The 22,937-nt window shown below is 36.3% G+C and overlaps 1 protein-coding gene and 1 long non-coding RNA gene across 3 annotated transcripts in view; both read left to right on the top strand.

Moving 5' to 3' along the window:
• The first annotated feature begins 57 nt into the window (after window positions 1-57).
• On the top strand, window positions 58-4,750 carry LOC139116736 (uncharacterized). The gene is made up of 2 exons (XR_011548363.1): window positions 58-186; window positions 2,415-4,750. It is a non-coding gene; the product is annotated as an uncharacterized lncRNA (long non-coding RNA).
• A 2,838-nt stretch (window positions 4,751-7,588) lies between these two features.
• Window positions 7,589-22,937, top strand: part of LOC139116734 (double-stranded RNA-specific editase 1-like) — a 114,229-nt gene continuing 98,880 nt past the window's right edge. Inside the window, exon 1 of one of the 2 annotated variants that reach the window (XM_070679358.1) lies at window positions 7,589-7,746. In XM_070679358.1, the coding sequence (XP_070535459.1) occupies window positions 7,620-7,746 (127 nt within the window). In that variant the 5' untranslated portion in view covers window positions 7,589-7,619. The remainder of the gene's footprint in view (window positions 7,747-22,937) is intronic. The other variant, XM_070679356.1, reaches the window with a different exon arrangement.

The following is a 22,937-nucleotide window of genomic DNA, read 5'->3' as shown; positions in this document are numbered from 1 at the left end:
GTTGCAATATATGTTACTCTTTGTGGCACTTTAACGGTATGGCAGTCAATGAATTGGGTCTTGCAAATAGTTGAAGTACAGATTGGAGCCTTGCACGTTGTTGTTATCTGAGCACGAATGCGAAGGAGAACGCTGACATACGATACACCTTGAGGAAAATCTAAGAGGAGGTTTGTTAATTGTTCGGTAAAAGAACGCTTGTTTCATTTTCAAGCAAAGTTCGATGCCAACTGCGATATCTAGATGTTCTATTACTGTAGTGTTTTACCCAAGGTTGCGGACATGCTTGCGTAGTCGCACGATATGTCGTGACGTACGTAACCCACAACTTGCACAAGTACAAGTCTAGCACAAGCTACACATACGACAGGTATCCAATTCAGCAAGTTTGTCAAAGTCTATTTCGGCTTTTAACGAAACCTATGAATTGCTGTTAATGAAAATCCTTCGTGTTACGCGGTCATTCGTCAACATATGCTGTCATCTCCAGAACTGACCGAGGCCACTGCCTGCACAGGCGCTATGCCCTTGGAAGTTGGAGTGTTCAATCATATCATGGAAGTGAAAAAAGATTTGCCCCATGATTCAGTGTACAGTAACGTAAAGATTGGACAACCCTTGCTGCGAAAACGAGCCCTGCCACTCCTTGACGTGTTCAACCTACCACTCCAATGACCAACCTACCCGAGTGGCAGAGGCTACGGATTCGCGGCAAGGACAACCCATATTTTATTTGTAAATTGTGGGTCCTGTGGTAGATCCCTTCAGATGATCCAATTCAGAGGTGTTCATATTATATATTAGGACAAACTTTATATATAATACTCCAGTGTATGTTGTAGCCAACTGCTCATACAGTTGCTCACATTTGGTGTATGTATGGTGAGTCAGCAGCATCTGTATGTATGTATGTTAGCCCTGCGTATGATGCTGTGTGTTCCCGGCATTATATGGCCTCCCACCACAGCCCTGCTGACTGTCATTGATAAAACCCGTGACCACAGTCCCGATTTGGACCTTGCATGAAAAACTACTTTACTGTACTGCTTTCGGCCGAAATCAACTCAATTCTGATCTATGTCTACCCAAATAAGTAAGTCACAGATTGCAAAAATAATTGCTCTCATGATGTCCCAAACTTTTAGTTTGCCAGCGACGCATGGTCAAGGGCCCTGTGGCTCACCATTAGATACATTCATTCAAGATATGGCCTGCCACTGTGGAATTGTTTTCTGTGAAAGTCAAGTTATGGCTTCTATACAAAGTCCTGGTTTGATGCTTTTAAATTTGGTTAGAAGGGCTGTTAAACAGATGTACATGATACCTGGTGCCACAGACTTTCTGGTACATATAGGTTTGGAAATTTCCTCATTTGTCTATGATACTGCAATGCTGGTTTAAATGGGTAGCAGTTTGAGACCTACCATTATTATGCAGGTGTGATAGCATCGTTAACAATGGAATATCTAAAGAATGCCCATTATTACATGTTACCTTAGTCTTTGATTGTGCAACCATAGGCCGTAGAGAGACCAAATATTGTCTACATTAATTCTGTGCAATACAATATATAGGGACACCTTTTATAGTTTGGTATGGCAGATTGTATCACTAATTATGATACACTCTTTGCCATGGTATTGTGTAAGTGTATGTGATCAATGGTTGCAACAGTTGCCAACCATTTGGTACTTCAATGGACAATGAATTAAAATGTTTTCAAATGCACTTGACTATGAATATCACACGCTTAGGTCCATAGAAGCTGTTAAATATCGTGTATACACTTGTTCTGGCTTGCCACATGTTCTGGCTTACCAAATGTGAGCAAAGTGTCATTGATGCTATTTTTTGAGTTATGTCTGAGGCTTTGACAGTTGCTTGAGAATTGTGATAAAGTGTGTGTTCAGCCATGCATTGACAATGCTAGTACAGAGTCCGCAGAAACAAGAACGCCAACATTTATGGATGAAGGGGAGGATGACTTTTAATATGATATTACAAATTTATAGCATAGTCACTGTACAGGTACTTCAAAGCTGATGCATGCTGGCAAAAACCCTGATATTTTTGTGCACATTGGCAAAACATTTTATTTTTAGCCCTGGTATAGGGTAAGAGAAAGTACTTATAGAGACTGTAATTTGGAAAATCAAAATACCACTGGCACAACTGTGGTGTTTACTTAACATGAATTGTCAGAATATCAACAGGCAACAACTTTGTCACTGTGTGGGGTTTATAGAGTATTATGCCAACATTATCACCAAATCTTGCCGTAGACGAGATCTGCATACATCATCTGGCAATCAGCTCTGCAGATTATTATGCTAAAATGTCCATCTCTTGCAAGTCCAAATATATATCTACTGTAGTTTTATGTAGTAAAGGTGAAAATTTCTGTTTTTCTACAGAAAACATGGTTTCCGGACAAAAGCTGGCAGATGTTGGTTACAAAACATTCACCATTTGCATGCTGGGATTGACTGGATATGGTGCAGCTCTTCTGACAAGGAGGGTGTACTTGTACTTCCAGAAGAGGAAGATGTTGAAAGAGGGCGCTCTCATGGAGGCTGCTGTACAGTCTCAGACAGGAGGGTCATCAACCTCAAATTAATGCTGTGTGCTGTTCCTCAGTTTGTTATCATTGACACTTCAGTGATGTACCATGCAAGGACGACCAACAAGAATGCCTGTGTACCAATAATGACGGACATAGATAGATTTTGCTGTTGTTTGCAAACAGTTTTGCAGAAATTAATCATGTTGCCTAAAAGAAGTTAACAAGGATTGATGCTCTGTGGTTATTCAGTATAATGAGAAGTTGAACCTTACCAGTGCTACAAAACTGACAGTTTACCCCCTTGCTTTGTCTGGTATCCCACCCTGTGAAATGTGTTTGTTGAAAATAGATCTTAGTCAAGAACTAGATAACATAGTTGGAAGAGAGAGGAATCCATGTTGTTTTCCAAACTTTGTGTTTACTTCCCCAACGTGAAATTTTCTTCCCCTTGTAATAATTGTAAAGCTTGGCTTTTGAACTTACAGCATTCATGTGTAGCGTGATTTTTTTACATTTGACCGGTTTGGTCACTGATACAGAGATATTGCTACATCGACGATAGAAGGAATTTTGTTTTTTCATGTATTGTGTGTTGGTGTGCAAATGTTTGAAAATTCTCTGGTTAAGATAATGTATGAAACCTTTCTAGAACGACATCCAATTTGATGGGTTATTAGAATATATAATCTGTGTGATACACCTACAAATATCAAGAATACAAAGCTACATTATTTAGACACAGTTTTTTCAGCAGATGAATTGTTTCTCTTTCTGATTGATACACGTTTGATTGGTTTGTGATTTGTACAGCCTTATCTGTTTTTGCCTTTATTTGGTTATGTCAAAGCTAATTGCAAAATTCAAAGTGTTTTGCTGATCCAAAACCAAGTTTCTCGTTCATGTACCATACATATTGCATTACCCAACGTTATGGCTCTCTCCTATGATGCACAAAATGGTCAATGGGTCACTGGCTGCAATACTAGTCATAACTAACTAAACAGGAATAGTTGTCATCTGTCTAGCTTATTGGATGACAGAAATCTCTTTTTCTGGCCCAGATTTCCATGATTTCATTCTTTTCTGAGAAACAGTCATGTAATAGTGTACTTGATGCCTTGGAAAAAGAGAGGGATACATAGCAATACATAATTTGCATACTTTGTTGTATGGTTATGAACATATGAATAGATTTTTCTGGAAACAGAGAGTGGGCCATCCCCTATACCATCATGGAGAAGCCTTTGTAATCATACAGGGCATATTGCAAAAAGCACTATCAACATGGTATACACTGCAAATTTCTGACAACCAACTGCTATAAATTGAAGCTGCATACAGCATACATTATTCACATAACCAATGACAGCCTGTTTCAATCAGTTTGAGTAACATACCTGTTCCTTCATACATCAAAAAATAATGTTAAAAGAAAAAAGCTTTTTTCCATTGAAAAGGTGTCATACAGATCAATAGAAAGCTGATTGTTTTCCTTTTTGAAGTGTGTAACTGTTTTAGCACATCATGTGGGATTTTAAACGTAGCAAGAGGGTGAAAATCACAGAATGAATGTATTCTGTCAATTGTCATTTCAAATGTACGTTTGGGAAACTAGAATAGTCATCCCAAATGTACAGTATGTTTAGGAAGCTAGAATAGTCATTTCAAAACGTACATTTGGGAAGCTAGAAACAATTGCAAATTTAGTGTCTCATTGGTATATATAAAGGATTATTGAACTCATTACCAAAGAAGTCAATAGTCTCCTGGCACTGGTTGTAGCACTTCTTAAACTGACATCGACATCGACCATCGACAGAAAACACAGGACATAAGATGTGGAAGTCACAGGTGAAAGACAATATCTGTCAAGATTTGAGCTCAGAGAGCAGTTGAACTGTGAAAGGTTTAAAGGATTTATTAAAATGTGTACAAATAATGAGGACAGTATTGCATTTAAGGACTGATATAATTCTTTTTAAAATATATATGATTTTTTCATTGATTTCTTGATTATGTGTGACAGATGTCCAGAATCCTCAAAGATACGACAAGGACCCTGTTATTGAGTGTATGTTAATTAGAATAATCAAGTTGCAAAACTTACAGTATCAAAGTTAAATTTTACAGAGAATGTACAAGAAAACCTTTCTCAAAGATTAGTGTACAATAAACTTATGAAAATAAGTTTGCCAGTTATGACTGTCATTTTCTCGATGCATTTACAGAAACTATAATCCTAACTAATGTAAACTTTGACATGGCCTTTCTATCGTTTCCCATAATGCTTTTGAGATAACATTGTTCAGGGATGATGGAATCTTTGTGACATTATTTGCCATGGCCAAACTGTAGCCTGATTTTTTTCAAAGCTACATTACCCTAGAGGGCTAGAAAGCAATATGGAACTTTCACTTCAAGTCATGTGACTGACATGTGATACATCAGACTGACAATTGTTCACATGTCCACTTACCACATGGTCCATCACATGTCATGCTAAACATCTCCACACAACCTTGTAAGAGAAGCATTTTTTTATGTTTGATAAGCATTTACTTACTTTTTACCATGTCCGTGGAAGTGACCTACTTTACCATACCCACTTGGCATTTCAACTCAATTGAGTATTGATAAATCAGCAGATATGTAAATTTCAACATAGAGTGAACTAAAAAACTAGAATGCCATTTTAATCTGTAATAATGAAAGTGCCTGGAATACACTTACAACTTTTCACCCTACTAACTGACTGGTTTCAGAATTGCAGCAATCCAGTTTTTGTTGGACTTGAAGATCCATTACTCCATGCATCACAGTCGACATATCCCTTACCTTAATGACTTCAAGAGATCAAAGAACTGAAGTTCTGGTCAATGGCAACTTTTGGACTTAGGAAGTGAGTGTTGGAGTGCCTTTGTACGACAGATATTTCAATCTACATTTTTGCATGCCAAAGGGAAAAATGGTGAATATCTGTTTACAGATTCTTTCAGTCACTTGAACCTGATAGAACTCCAAGAAGACTACAGCCAATGGATGACATTCACAAACATCAATGTCAGATTTCATAATTGCACAAACAGTGAACTTAATCTGTCCATATTTGAAGCATTTAACTCAATTCATACTATTTAAAAATATTACAGCAATGAGAATTTATAACAAGAAAAACGTTTGCCAATGTCACAAGGAGAGTAGACATAATTTTGTTGATATATGTTGCTCACATGGAATCTTTCATCTTGAAAGAAAAGTCTGAATGAAACACCAATATTGTGAGAGACACTGAAAAAATGTCATAATTGTAACAATACGAAATTTTATTTCATATTCAATAACAGGAGATCAAAAACAATGAGAAGTAACAAAACAATTCTCCAATCAAAATGACTTGTTTCTGTTCAAAATTACCAGTTTACACTGCCACAGTACATACATAAAAGTGCATGACATAATCTTGCCCATAATGATTGTTAAAAACTATCTATTGTTGATTGACCAACAGAGTGCTCAATTCAGGCTGTTTACTCGTAAAGCCTTGGTCACCAAATTCTAGAAACAAATGACAGCGCTGTAGTTAAGTACTGGCCAATCAAAAGTGAACATGTCATATTCTGTAGACATCTGGTACGTTTTAATATTCAAATTTGGTAACACAGCGGAAACCAGCTGCAACACAAAATCTGCGGTGGTACAAACATAAACTAATGTGCCCTAGGGCATTTGTAGGATGTTTCATTACATTGGAAGGCTATTTCACAAATAAAAGTTTTAATTTATATCCTAAACATGTTACATTGACAAAGGGGACGGTTGATGTAAACACATTGAAAATGAAAATATATCAGTTAGGGGCGATAGTTTTTAAGTCGGATAAAAAAGTTTTTAAGTCGGATAAAACCCTCGTACTCGGGCTCTTCTGGTATATAAAGTCCAACCCTATGATAAAATGTCTCGGCCTGCGGCCTCGACATTTTGTCGTTGGGTTGGACTTGATATACCAGAAGAGCCCTCGTACTCGGGCTTTATCCTATACATAATGGTACACCTGAGCCATAGTTCTCCTTTGTAATAAAATAGAGAGAGAAAGCAGATGTTATGATGAAGGGAGATAGGTAGACAGACATAGAGCATTCACATATCATCAGATAATATATCATGAAAAACAGATCAGTCAAGCTGCAATAGTTGTAGCCTGAGGACCTTGTGATGACTTGTTTTTCCTTTACTGTGTTGTGTTTGGCCCCAGGAAGCAGCTTCGGCCAACAAGCCACTGCACATGCAGCCCTTGGCTACAGTTTTGATAATAATATATTTATTGCTTGCTTATAAACAAAGGTTAAAATCTCATTACAGACTCGTCACATCATTAGTGAGGACATCACAATTCATAATTTGAATCAATACAAGAAAGTATGTTACTGTCTGTAATACATGTAGCAAACAAGTTATTGAACTCATTAAAAATTACAGCTGCTGTCCCTTGAAAATTAAGATGTATCACATCTCATTCTTAATGCAAAAAAGTTTAAATCCCAACATCTTATGAGACAATGCTAAATGCAGTGTTTGCCAGGTCATGATGTATAGAAATTTTGTAAGCAATTTTCTTTTATCACCTTGTAATTGTGTTAGTTATATTCTTAATTGGAAATGCGGTTTTCATTTGATGTACATTGTTAATTTACAGCTATCATCACTAATTATATTTCTCCAAAAGATTTGATGACTATTAGTAAAAATTGTTCATATTATCCTCACAATTGCATCTAAATCAGTCATCTTATTTACAAGTTTAGAACATTGACATGTACTCCTGGTAATGTTAATGATGACATGGCTGTACTTCATTTAGCCTTCTCAAATTCCTGTCATGAATATTCACTAATGATCCACAGTTGTTTACCAAAATCCATTTGCAGCTTGGCGCCTGTGTCTTACAAATTTCGACATTCACCATAAAAACAAAGTGATAAAAGTCTCTGTCAATAGAGGGAGACTCATAAGCCACGTGCTTGGACCCGCTCTGAACTTCGACCCTTTTTCTCAGCACATGCGTCCTCGCACAGGCTTTCGGGATACATATCAAGCTTCGATCATCATGGCGGAAGCAAGCGAAGACGTCAAACCAATACTAATGCCCACTGGCAGCCCTTGTTCTCCCAGTGAAGAGAATTCAGGTGGGTTCAGAGATTGTGGATATACGGAAGAGTCTGTAGAGTGAGTTTGGTCTGCTTGCGTGGGCCAGACTGTTCGATCTTCGAATGCTAGCTTACTGACCGTGGTCACTTTGGAAAATCCCCCTCAACATCATCTTTATTAGCACACTGAGCTGGGTGGTCGGTCAAAGGAAACCCTTCATAAATCGACCCACAACGGGACTGTGACATCATGTACTGCGGCAATCGTTTGTAGCATTTGATGGGTCGATACCGATTGTTGATTAGTTTTTTACGGCAGTAAAAACACCATTGTGCGACAGGTATTTACACGAAGTATTATCCGATCCGACGCCGACGTTTGATATTGATACTCTCGGCTTTAGAAAGCAGTCCGCAACATAATGCTTTGGGGCTTTCTACATGTTATGATCACACAGGAAAGCGTCACTCGTGTGCACTGTAACATTTTTGTCCTGCAACGCTGCAACAGACCGTCGTGTCTTGGATCACCGGCTTTCTGAAACCCGTAACGTAGGCGTATTGTAGAGCAGGCATATCTTGTATGAATCATTCCTGCCATAAATATCCACAGCACACAGTGTCTGGGATGTAAATTATAGTTAGTAATGCCATTTTATCTACCATTTTAATGTCCAGACCTGTAACGTTTTGTATCCATATTAATAACATCTGTCATTTTTTGACTTTTAGAGTGTCTGATTCCATGTTTAAGAGAGGAGAAGGTCACATACTATTACTGAGAAATAAAATTTGAATCATGACAGCAGATGTAAATACAATGCAGCCATCAAACACCAGCTCTGAAATTGATACAATCAGTAGACAATCTTCTGTATATCCTATTATCATTGCAAAACTAATTTAATAATACCCGTCAATAGTTTTATAACACTGAAATCAGACACCCATAATTGTCATGAAAATATAGAAGCTTGTTCAGTGCAACCTCGGGTTTAGATTTTGTCACTGAACAGAAATGCAAATGTATTGACAGTCATGTTGATGCTTACATGCAAACAGACCTTTCATTCCACAGCTTTACCCGTCATAACAGTTTAGCCACTGTGTCTCAGACATCCTCAGTAAGAAAAGGTCAGTTTTGGGCTGGTAGGATTTGTACTTTAATCCTTAGGAGACCTTAACAATACTTACTTTGAACACCAGAGGGCACTGCTGAGTTGGTTCACGTGGTTAGTTTTGCTCAGGAAAACTGAATAAGCCTTAGAATGTTAAGGCGTCTTCAGATTTAGAGTCTTACTGTTACATCCCGAGTGAAGTTGTGTGTTGTAACATATTGAATTACATGGCTCCAGTACAACCACAGGGTAGACATGGCTAATCCTTTGTCTGTACTGAGGTCTGCCCAGCACTCAATGCTGGTTGTTTGTAAACAGTGTACATGTCTTTATTTTCAATAAATTTCTATCAGTATCATGTCATAAATTCTATGTGATTTGAGTGTCATGGAGAACAACTTCTGTTCCAAATGCCAAAACCATTTTGCTGTTTTTGGTCTGCTGTTTATCAACAACTGCAGATTTACAGCTTTGTTGTATCAACAAAACTGATTTGAACAACATGGGGTAGCCCAATTTTCCCACAAGCCTCTTGTGTTTTGTACACCAGTAGAATTGGGGAAACCAATGTGGACTGTAAACAGCTATTGGTTATAATTGTCTCTCCGTATCTTTACAGTGCAGTCCCATCCAAACAAAAACAACCTTGAGATAGGTAGCTTTAGATAAAACATGCTAAGTGTTGATACTCCCACATTTCCAAGCAGCATTACAAGTAATATCCTGTGTACATTTATTTGTTGATTTTAAAATGTTCAAAAAACATAAACAGCAGTACTTGTCTCTGTGACAGTAGACCTTGAAAGTGCCATAGAAACTAAAATATTTCAGATTCAAAACTGAAATTACGATGTCTTCAGCCAATTTTCAAAATGGACACAAACACAAAGAGCCAAAGTAAGCTGCATACAACTCAATAATTCATGTATAAAGGTAGAAATTCAAACCCACTGACAGTAAGACTACTTATTGCCCCATATCTTGACATGCCTGTTGTCTTCCACGTTGACATAGCCAAGTCAGCATAAACCAGTACAGAGCCAAAACCCATTCAATTTCATACGCTTTGCATGACAAGTTACAGCAAGTGATGTCAGTGAAACTCATGTTTACAGTTGCTGTGTTTTCAAGAGCCTTCAAATCTTTGTTATATTCAACATATACATGTAGAACATGTCATGCATCACTGGTTTGAACCAACTTGACCTTATGGTGACATATGAACTCAACGGGATAAGGGTTGACCTATTTAACTTTCTAATGCATGGTGCATGAAAGGTTTGGCACATGGTTCTTCCAGTACGTAATATTTAGTAATGCAATATTAAGTCTCCGGAGATGATTTGCCAAATGAAAAACACATCTGATGAATGTAAAAATTTCTCCAGTGTTGTTTTTTTAAAAATAAAATCACAAACAGAATAGTAGGGCGAGGGAAATTGATTCAGGCGAAACACTAACATTTTTGCAAGGCAATGAAATAACACAAAATTTTAGTAGATGAAAAAATTTGCATGCGGACAGTCTGATTGCATCCGTCCCATTGTAAGATGTAACTGTTTATTCCCAGGTCTGGCATCCTGTTACTAGAAAACACATGAAAACCTGTTAACTTGTCAGTTTGCACAATTGGGAGAAAAGATTTGTTCAGAGTTATTCACTTATTGAAATCAAGATGGAATATCCGTAATTACACAGCCAGTAACCTCCTAGGTTTGGTATTTCATTTGTTCGCGTTTATTGTCCTGGGGTTTATAGCTTTTCAGACACTTTTAATAAAACATGTAATCCCCATTTAATTGGAGATTCCTTGGTTTAGCACCGGTAAATTTTGCCTGTTCTTCTGTCAGATCAGGGACCTCTACAGACATTTCATGTGGAAATAAACCTTTATTGAAATACCACAGCGGCAGTGTTGTTGCTGCGTTCTGACTCCAAGTGTCCTGTGGAGACGTCAGTCTTTTTTTAGGCTTGCCAGGGTTGGAAGTTGAACTATGCCAGTCCTGCAGAAAGGGCAAGGTTTTTTCTAGTTCTTTTTATTCATCGTGTCTGCTCAGCATTTGCTGAATATGAAATAAGCAAATCAAAATTTTTTGAAAAAAACTTAAATGTTCACTTGAACCCCTTCGATTTTCTTTTCAAATGAGATTTACTAATATCATAGTTATCCAGGGATATGTATTCATTACATGGTACAGTTATTATAAGACTTCAAAATTTCAGCCAGTCTTCAGTTGAAGGGTATACTAGTCTACTTAAGGTGGTTGGAAAGGCTATTTTTGCACCAATTCTTTTTCTCAGAGTTAATGTCAAGTTTCGAGTGTTAGAATCAAGATATTTAGTTCAAATTTCCAGGATAACTCCCTCAGTTAATATTTTCTCCAAAGAATATAAAAATTGTATATTTGCAGCCATGATTTTGAAATATGACACCAGTAAATATTAAAATTTAATTTTTCATATTTTTTTACATATTTGAATTAATAATAATGGATAGTATTAATATTACCAAATTAGTTATAAATATGTTGACACTATTTATTGTAAGATTTGCACGGCAGGATTTGTAAATAAAATTTGTTTTTATGATTTTACATGGGTTTATATATCAAAAAATTATTAAAAATTCTTTCAAATTTCAAAATGTGATTTTTCAAAAAGTACTTCGAATACAGGAAAATTGTGCCACACAAATCTTATCTGTAACGTTGTTAATAGGCTGTAAAAATTCCATGTCCATATCTCATTCCAAAGTTGGATAAATTGGTATACAATTTATGTAGGAAAACTGTTATTCTGTCAAAAATGTTGAAAACAAGCCATATTTGCACCCTCTTTTGAAGTCATAGAGCAGTTTTTTCGGTTAATCTCACTTTGACACCTCTTTGACACTCAAAGAATCTAGAAATGCATTTACAATAGCAGTCACTCACTCTGAATGCCAGCACTGCCTTGTCAAACTTTCCTGAAAAACAGCAAATAATGACTTTCCCTTTTCAAATATTTTATTAAAAGCTAGGGGACCTCTACCATAGTTAATACACTAAGGACTCCCCAACTTCTTCTTATTTGGTCAGTTTTCAGAAGTTTCAACAGGCTATAACTCTGCAATGCCTTTGTGCCCAAATGTCTAGTTTTTTTATTCCACAGAGAATGTTGACTACTTTTATATTTTAATAGTTTTCTTGAAATTTATAACTGACGCTCTAGCCTTTCCAACCACCTTCATCATAATACACAATACATCTCTTTGCTGATTCTAGTCAAGAGCATCATCTCAGTTTCATAGTGTGAAACCTTTAGCGTCCATTTGCATCCATGGAGGTCCAAATATTTGTTTCTGGAACACAGAGAGTATGAAATCTTTGGATGGGAAAGAGTCACCCCATGATCTCACCCCAAGAGTGTCAGTGTGTATAATTTGTGTTTATTTTCTTCATATACAGAACATAGGGCACTGGAATATAGTGCAGAATACTTTGAAAAATAAAATTACATAAGCTTGTCCTAGCTTGTCTGGTGTAGGAAACGTGTCTTCATGAGGCTTCCCTGATCACACTTGATAAACATTTGTAGGGGCTTGGTCACCAAATATGTTTGTCTGATATTACCAGCTAAAGGGGAATGTGTTTCTACTCATTGAACATATCTCCAGAAGGATTATGACTGTAAAGAAAAGAGGCATACACTTTCCCAATATTGTTACAAATTGAATGCAGAAAATTTACATCCATCCGGGAATAACATGTGCTGTCTATGAGTCATCCTGTGTACTGTACTTGCGTAATTCCAATTTGGCATGTCTGGATATGGAAATGCCATAACACAGTGTTTGAAAATGAAACTGGATATTACCAATAGTTGAAGAATCATAAACGTTTCAAATAGTTGTCGGAAAATATAGTTGAGATTATTAAGCATTGCTGGGAAAAACATGGTTATACAGTGTTTGTAGGGACTGATTTGTAAAGTCTTCTTTTCTGCATTCAAGGAGGTGTGAGTTGGGTCGTGGTGACTGGTCGTACATGTACGCATCGTACACCCTGGCTATGCCTTCCTCAGAGGGACAATGGCTGTTAAATTTTGATAACATGTTCATATTTTTGTTGGAAAGAAACAAGTATATTTTCTTGCCTGTTTCCATAAAGAAAGTTGAAACATAATACATAGCATAAGTTTTGATTCCAAATTGACATGTATTGTGTATGATATAGAGTGTTATTTTCAACAAATGAATTCTAGTGTGGACTGATTCATTTGTCCAACATGGGAAATTTACACATGCACACTCTGTGTTGAGAAGTTGAACGCGAGACATTTTGATATTATTTTATGGAATAGAACATGAGATTTTGTCTTTAAAAAAAACAAAAATAATAGAAATTCATCAAAAGTCAAGCTGATAGAGATTTCTTGCACATACTGGTACTACCCATGTTCTGACTCAATACATGCTCACCTGCATGTGTAAGTTTTCACTCTGGTTCAGTTATAATAAAGTTCAAATCTTTATACATAGTGAAACATGTATGATTTTGTCCCTAGACTAGTGACCCCTTACCTTGCATTGTGGGGCAAACTACACAAATCAAAAAAATAATCAAAATCACTGTTCACAAACATTGGGCAAACCACAGTCCGTCCATGAAAGGGACAGTGTGAAAACCACATCAGTTCCTTCATGAAAGAGATAGTGTAAAACTACAGTCCCTCCACAAAAGTGATCTCATGTACATGTAAAATATCTTATGTCTGTGAGTCAGTGACCAAAAGAAGGGAAAGATTCTAACTGTCCCTGGAGTTTTTAGACCTGCTATACTAGTTGTATCAATATAATAACTCATTACTGGTAAAGAAGTCTTCATGGAGCAGGAAAATTGCTCATAGCAGGTGAAGTTTGATAAAGTGAATGCACAGAAATTTCAAAGAATTCTGAAACAGATTGGACAGAAGCCACAGATTGTTGATGTTTTGGGCCATGGCCCATTGGTCACAGTTGGGATGGATGTTTTGATAGACAGCGAAAGTTCTCAAAGAGACACGCTGTGCATTCATGCATTGAACAATTTCCGTGACCGCAATTGTAGCACAAGTACCTTGTGACCAAATCTGTTGTGAGTACGCTATACTATGCAGACACCAGACTATCTTACGTTATCCAGGGGTGACTGACCACAAAACTGAGTTGATAAAAAGTTACAGACAGGAAAACATCCCCATCGTCTTATTTATTGTTGTGGATTTTTATGTCTAGAAAAGAAATTCCCAACAGACTGACAGAAACTATTGTGTATTCAAACCCTGATCATTATAAACTTGGCTGTAAATTACATGTAAACAGCAGAGACCTCACAGTTTTTCCATCACAGTGTACTGCAGTGTGGCTGCTTCAAGGATGACCTCTGTATGACCCTAAGTTCACTTATGTTCCCGCCATTGAAAAAGCTCTATGTATTGATTTTTTCAGCCATATGAGAAATTCATAGTATTGATTTAGTGTTCAAGTTATCTTTTGTGAGTGAGAAAATATTGCCTTTTTTTCAGACACCATGAAAAATAAAAAGCATACGGCAACGTGTGTAAACATTTAGAGAAAATATGACAGGATAAATCATTTATTTGGTTCAGTACTGTAGATCATTTGTTGTGGTTTGTCGACTGTCAGTGTCATGAAGATTGAGAGTGAACTGTATTGACTTGGACAGATAAATTTAATGAATATCTTTTTTGTTTTGACCAACATTATAAATTATCAGAATGCTCTAGCTTGTTCATAGCTTGGTGTTCACTGTTGTTTTGTCACTCTGAAGACTGGTGTTATATTATGTTTGTTCAAAAATGTATGGTTTGTAATACTGGTTGTAAAGAATGTTAAAAGGCTAGGATTAATTACACGATGTAATGCGGTTATTTTACGGAGCAACATGTCTGAAACACTGTGATGCCCTTTTGCCTGCGTCAAATGTTTAAGCTGATCTGAAAAAATTGAATCACAAAAAAAATCTTGATATCTATAAAAACTTTTTAAAATTCATGCTGTGTAGGTAGATGATAGTGATAGGTAGATATTGACTCGTAAATTTGGATTTATGAATGTAGTGGAAGTGTCAAGGCTGTTTGCATATACAGAGGCGATTAATGGCATGACACAGACATGTATATATCTGGTGAATCTCTGATGAGGTTATAACATCATAGTTGAAATCATGCAGAACAGTGTGCATAGCCAAACACATTGTATCTTACCGGTACATCTTTTGCACATCTGTATTCTGAGTTTTTATTCAGTAACACTGCCCACAGGTGTGAATATTGGAATCCGTGATATTTTTTGCCATACTGTTGAGACATATTTCTGTGAGCCAGACTGTAACATTTTTACCATATTTTTACAGGTATCCTGAAACAATATGAAAAAGACATGCATTAATAATGTATGACGATCCATATAAGTTATTGATATTAATGCCCTAAGTTAAATGTCTGCACCTTGAAGTTGAAACATCGACTTTTGCTCAAAATTTTCAAAATGAAACTTTCAATCATTCTCCTTTGAAATCAAGAATAAAAATCAGGGATCACCGGACAAAGTTTGGTAGTAGAGAAACAAATTACCCAATAGTTACCAACATTTTATTTTTAAAATAAGCCAATGAAAACTGTGTTTACTCCCAGAGCTTCAAATGAACTCACCAGAAGTTGTTGAAAAAAGTGTATTGTAAACATTTTAGAATTCAAATATCTTTCCTTGGGGAACACTCTGCTTAAATGAGACGAGTTCATACACACAACATACAGTAAGTGTATTGCATTTACTATTAATTATTTACATGTGACAGTGTGTAATTATATTTAATAATTGAGTGACCTTTCTCTTTAATGCAGGAATACCACAAATTGTCAATATTCGCAAAAAATAGAAGTCATTTTATAAAGTGCCGTGTTATATATTCATGATCATTTAACCGTGGAACTGTAATATAGATCATAATTATTTTCATCGATAATTTCATTAAATTAGTACTTTCAATAAGGGTAGCCATAATACAACTGACGTATTATTATCAGGCAACCGTGACACCTTGCAAGCTATGCCGCATCCTGTTTCAATTCAAGGGTGCTGGTGAACTTAGGCCAGGAAGCGGTTATTTCTGCTTGGATATATAAATATTGTATCCACATCACAATAATCTACCCATGGAGTGTACTTTAACCCTCTGAGCGCCAAAGTCAATTTTTGTCGCCTTTCAAAAATATATCCCAGTGAGTCAATTTTTTTAAGATTTTTGCCAAAATTTGATGAAAAACTATAGCTGATACAATGTGATGACCATTTAGTACAAAATTATCAAAAAAATTACAGAAAAATTCTTAAAGATCGGTAAAATGTTGCACTAACATTTAGGCGGGAAAAATTACAGCACTCAAAGGGTTAATCATAATGTTTGGAAGTTACATACTCTCCACAGGTGCTCCTAACGCAGTGTTTGCAATGTCTTCACATTTGCTTTCCTGTTTCAAGAACAGCAAGTCCTGAACATACAATATCCTGCCCATATCTGTCTGGCTTTACAAAGATTTCAAGGCACAATGTGATCATACAAAGTTCCATATTCTGCCAAACTCTCAGCAAAATAGTATTACTCTCCAAAGACTAGTAGATGTTAAAATGTAATTGAGAAATTTATTATGTGTTTGAACTGTGTCTTACATTTGAGGTGATAAAAATCTCCACACTTTCCAGCGTATGCAAATGCACCTTCCTATGACAGTGACGTCTCATGTTTTCAGAACTTGGTGCTTTTTGTGACTGTTGCAGTGAAAATGTTTGGTGAATTGCATATTACATAGTATGATCATATAGTAGCTGTTGATGGACCAGGGTCAAATCAGCTGTTACCATAGTAATTATGCAAACATCACTGATTATATTCTGTGCTTACACCATCTTGCATATACGTGTATAAAATATTGCAAATAAAATGTATCTTACCACCCGGGTGAATATTTTTAGTAAAGCTATGAATAATAGATGTATGGGTAGATGAGTTTAGAATGGTCTGATAGTAAAAATTTTGCCATCCCCAAATTACTGCATAGATATGCTAATTTGGAATTCTGGTTATAACTAGGCAGTCTTTGCAATGATTGCTAACTTTGCTGCCCATATTGGAATCCCTGATTATTTTCACTAAGGACAAAACATGGGGAGTTTGACTCACACAGAAGTTGCAGAGAATAAAAGTAAAGGGTTTTCTGAGCAACAATTTTTAGTCCCCACGGACACCGTCCGGGGGGACTTATAGGTTTGGTCATGTCCGTGCGTGCGTGCGTGCGTCCGTGTGTGCGTCCGTCCGTGCGTCCGTCCGTTCACGCAGATATCTCAGAGATGCCTGGAGCGATTTCATTCAAACTTGGTACAAGGATTACTTCATATGTCATACAGATGCACGTCGATTTGTTTTGTGATATGATCCAATATGGCTGCCAGGCGGCCATTTTATTACGATTTTTTCATGTACAGAGCAACAACTCAGGCATGTTTCAACTGATTTTATTCAAAGTTGATACAAGGACATTGACCAATGTCATAGATATGCCCTTCAATTTTTTTGGTGATACAATCCAATATGGCCGCCGTGCGGCCATTTTGTTACGATTTTTTCATGTACAGAGCCATAACTCAGGCGTATCTCAATCGATTTTATTCAAAGTTGGTACAAGGACATTGACCTATGTCATACATATGCACGTCAATTTGTTTTGCGATACGATCCAATATGGCCGCCAGGCGGCCATTTTATTATGATTTTTTCATGTACAGAGCCATTACTCAGGCATGTTTCAACAGATTTTATTCAAAGTTGGTACAAGGACATTGACCAATGTCATAGCTATGCACATTAATTTGTTTTGTGATACGATCCAATATGGCCGCCGTGTGGCCATTTTATTGCGTTTTTTCATGTCCAGAACCATAACTCAGACATGTATCAAGCGATTTTATTCAAAGTTGGTAAAAGGAGATTGACCAATGTCATACATATGCACGTTAATTTGTTTTGTGATACGATTGGTCATACATTTGCACGTTAATTGTTTTGTGATACAATTCAATATAGCTGCTGTGCGGCCATTTTGTTATGATTTTTTCATGTCCTGAACTCAGACATGTATCAAGCGAATTTATTCAAAAGTATTTTTATCACAGTATTTTTATCACAGACCTAATGAAGAGGACTCTATCCTCTCTGAGGACCTGTAATCAAAGTACCCATTAACAAGTGGGGACTGTGTCATCAACGATGACTTGTTCAAATCAAAATTGTGTGCTTTTATTGATGGACTGATCTGAATGACTAACAGTGTTGTGTACTTTGATCTGTTTTATGATTGTTTGGTAATTCTTTTCTCAAACAGTACCAGTACCATCTGAAACCTGAATTGTTACTACAAACCACAGTTTGGCACATCCATGCATTTTCTCCAGAGTATTTCAGGATTTTCAACAACCCTGAAGCATTTATCACACATAGTAACACCAAATGACCAACCCACATGTCATTCTTGCATAGCAAATATGTGTTGCAACAAATGGCATCGGAAATGAGCAGGTCCTGAGGGCATGTCAACCTGTTGTTATAATCCACCAGAGAATCTTTACATCCTAAACACATTTCAGCTTGTCCAACAAACCACCATCATTACATAGTTTGCACTGCTATGTTTGGATAGAATTACGAGAAATCTTCGTCTGGGATTTTTATCATGTATGATTTGTTTGACAGGGCATTTCCAAATACTGACATGCCCTAGGTTTATTAACCTTTCAGTGAAATTTCCTAAGTTTTACAAAGTTTTGAACGATATCAAAGGGCATAGGAGTAGAAAAACAGCTTACAGTTTTAACTGTATGCTCTGTGTGAATGTTAAGTTGTGTGAAGTTTCATTTACATGTTGTGTTTGTTTGTTTTTAAGTTGGTTCTTTGCTTGCTCCAAACCACACAGCATCAAAGTATTGAGGCTTGTTGCGTTGTTTTAGTTCTAACCTAAATTTAAAATCATTATTCATTAGTTACCGTTCATTTTTAATCAAAACACAAATAAAACCACTGATGACTCTGGACCAGTGTACATGTATCTCCATGACTACCAAAAATGTCTGCGTTGCCAAGAATCCAACTTTTCCAAGAATTCTCAGAAACAAAAGCCTGTTCATTCACAGTATTACTATCTTGTAAGAATTATCCTTTATGAAGTGGATTTTGTCATGAACAATCAGTCAAATATGTATGTTATAGAAGGAAGAAATTCAGGAAATAAAGAGCCAAATAACAAATCCATCAGTAACTATTGAAATAATGCAGAGACATGTTTCTGGAGGTTCCAATAATGTTGTAACCCTTTGAGTGCCAAAGTATACCACAGTCCTGATTTTTGCCAAAATTTTGATAAAAAGCTGTAGCCGATGAAATGTGATATCCATTTAGTCAGAAAGGTTCACAAAAATTGGTAAAATATTGCATTAAAATTTTGTTGGGAAAAACTACAGCAGTCAAAGGGTGGGGGTTGCACAAAATGGCAGCCAACTGATATGAAAGCAGACTGATGGATAAATATGATGTTATTCTGTTATTTACAAAATTTGATAAAAAAAACAGGAGACCATAAGCATAGGGTGAGTCATAGAGTGCATAATTTGTATGTCAATGTCAGATTGATAATCAAGTATATGTCAATGTCTTCAGTGTATGACAAACCTGGATATGACTTTGCCAATACCTTTTAACTCCAAATCTGAAACATGACATGAATTTGACATTAGAAATGATCCCAGATAATGAATATCAAGTAATACAAAACTTTGGTATTGACTAATGTTATGATGAAAGACATTTTAACCCTTTACCCACAATGTCACTTCACCATCTTGCAAGTCAGTAAAAAGTAGTATTGAGCCAAAACCATATGTATTTTCATCCACTTGTCTTGGTATGTTATAGCAGCTGTAGTCTGTAAAAATCATGTTTACAGTATCTCTGTCTTCAGGGACCTTCAAATCTTCAAGTCTTTGTTAAAATGCACCATATGGGACATGTTTTGCTTAACTAGTTTTAACCAACTTGACCTGATGGTGAAATATGAACTTGGCAGGAAAAGGGTTACGATGCATGCATTTCTTAAGACACTGGACCACTCGTGGGTTTACACTCTCTCAAAGTGTGGGACTTTGCCAAGTAGTGCCATAGAACACTAGATAAAGATATGTTTTATTTAAAGTTTATTTACTTGAAGGCGGTCTATAGAGATGAAAGACCTGCCAGGTGAAATTTATAATCTAGTTACAACTGCAAAATGCCGAAACAGAAATATAATATTGAAGAATGGCTTGCTTGATGATGGCCAATATCTCCTCTACATGTACAGTACTACACAAGCTCTACTTCTCTTTGTAATATCAAGTAAAGCATTAGTGACATTTCACTTTTCAATCATGCATATCAACATAACCTTTCTAGTACAATGGTTTGGCCCAAACCAGGTGTGTTCAATGGTGAATATGGGAACTGCATACTGAAAAAAAACGGGTGAAAAGGTTAGAGAAAAGATAAGAATGTAGGTCTTCCCTCTAGATTTATCAGATGATAAAGGATTTTTAACTCTCATGAAGGGTTGTTTACTTGACCTGTAAAAATTTACGTGCAAATGTTATTCTGCTTTCAAATGGAAACAGCTTTTTCCCATTTATTTTTAACTTTACACAAAGGTTAATGTATTTCAAATAAAGCCATCAAATGCACACTCATCTTCAATAATTGCCATTAATGTCAAAAATGTTCTTTCATCAGTAATTTGTTCTCAATGAATGACCTAATACCATTTTAGTGAGCAAAAATATTGAAACAATTTCAAATAGTGTGTGATGACTATTGTATTGACTGATAGGCTCTGCTAGTAGTGGTGCTATTTGCATGGACAGCAATTATTATGGATTGTGGATTTTGTTATGAATATTGTTAATTTTTTGAGGTGATCAAATTTATCAGCTAAACACCACATGGATTTTAAAAAGGTCTATCATATTATTGAGGTTCAGTGCATTGACATTCAACACATATTTTTCTGTCTGCCAGCAAACGCTTTTAGTAATCTGAAACCCAAGCGGTAACTTCATGCCATGTCATGCGGAAATATTGTGCCATTCACCGGTATTGCTGTATAAATCTTACTATTGAAATTTCCTATACAGTTTGACATTACTTGTGCCATATTGGCCCCAGTGCAGGACTGTTTGTAACTAAGGCAATGTGGAAATTGTTGATCATTTGTTTTACAACTAGTGATGCGTTATTTACATTTTTGCTGTCCTGTGGGATTCTTTTCAGTTCAAATGTAAGTGCAGTTTGCAGATTAAAAGAATTTATGTAAGTGTTACTGGCCACTCTGGTTTTGAATTATTTTAAACAGTTGAATAAATTATACAACACAAATGAAACCTGTAATACATCGCGTGTTACTTCAGTTGGACATGAGAAATTGTTTATACTGTACATCAGTATATAGTTATTTATGATCATTTTACTTGTCTGACAAAAATCAATGAGTAAGTTTTATCAAGAAATACAGTACACAGACAGTAGCAGTTATTTGCCATTGCACCTATGGTACAGTACACAGTTGAATTTATGACAGATATTGAGTGACAGGTTTCAATCTGGCATATTGCGGAAATAATTGTCCTTCACATCAATTTTTCCATCATGTAAAATTGTTGTGTAGATGATAGGAGTGGCGATCACATGAAAAATGTGATTATCAGAGCCATAACACTTGAGTGCCTAGGAAACTAAAGTCATCAACCAATCACATTCCCTGTTCAATTCACCGATGGCAATGATTCAACCTTTCTCAAGAGAGGTCATGACCTTTTTAAAGTCTTTACTTTCAATGAACTTGAGGAGAGATTAAGGCAGGATTGTCCCATCTTATGCTCCGTCCAAGTAGGAGAAATACTTTCAACTGCCAATCTGAATGTGTTTGTCAAAAGGGAAGCTAAGTATCTGGTTTATCTGTGAAATGGTGGTGAAAATTTACTGACGCAAGAACAAATCAGTATCACTTTCAGCTGTCAGATTGAGAATGTCATGATACAGGTCCTGTGATTGGATGGATTGGATTGGATGGTGTGCTGCTACCTCACTGCTACAGTCTGTTGAAAATTCAACCTATTTTTTCCTGCAAAGTTGTCAGAACTATATAGCTTGGGAAGATGGTTGAAATATTTCAGATTGTGTACATCATATGATTGTCTTTAATTGTGAATGGCTGTTGTCAATAAAAATAAAATTCATGAACATTTACTTATATAAAGTTTACCCTTGATATTATCTTGAGAATCTCTCAATTTTCATCATTTGTGTTTGTTATCGATTTTCAGAGTTGATACTTATTAGAGATATCCTCACGCATGATACTGAGTTATTGTAAAAATGTTCAGAGTATTAGAAGTGCCCATGTTTTTGATCATGTGATTGGTCAGAAGATGGTCCCATACAGGAACTTACGTTACAGTTTGTGCCAAGCAAGTTGGATGATACATCACACGCTTTCCTGCAGGAGATTGCTCTTATATCAGTACAGCCAACGCATTATGAAATTTAGTCAAAAAATATTGTGTTCCAAATAATTATTGGTAATTTCAAAGAATGGTTTCATTCAGCAAGGGTACCATGATAAAATGTCTGGCTTCACACCTACACTAGAAATTTATTTTTCCCTTTAACTTGCACCTTGTTGTCATCACTGAATTGACAAATCTCCCAGTCCACAACATGTCAAGGTACGTCAAAATTCAAATCCCTCCAGACGTACACATGTGTAAGATAATGAGATCAAAGCTGTCGTGTGGGAACCTTCTGGCAGAAAAAAATGATGTGTTTTGAAACTAGCGAAGCAGACATCAGCGACGAGGATTAAAATTCAGACCACAGAAAGTTCAGCTCAACAGATGTTAGGTATACAGCTGCCGTGAAAGTCCCATGAAAATTTGACATAAGATGAAAAGTTGTGTTGCACATCAAAATCATGATCAGCTATTCAAAGTGGGTGTAG

The sequence above is a fragment of the Ptychodera flava genome, chromosome 18 (genome assembly GCF_041260155.1).
Source record: "Ptychodera flava strain L36383 chromosome 18, AS_Pfla_20210202, whole genome shotgun sequence".
Lineage (NCBI taxonomy): Eukaryota > Metazoa > Hemichordata > Enteropneusta > Ptychoderidae > Ptychodera > Ptychodera flava.
This window is presented reverse-complemented; position numbering and strand designations above follow the sequence as displayed.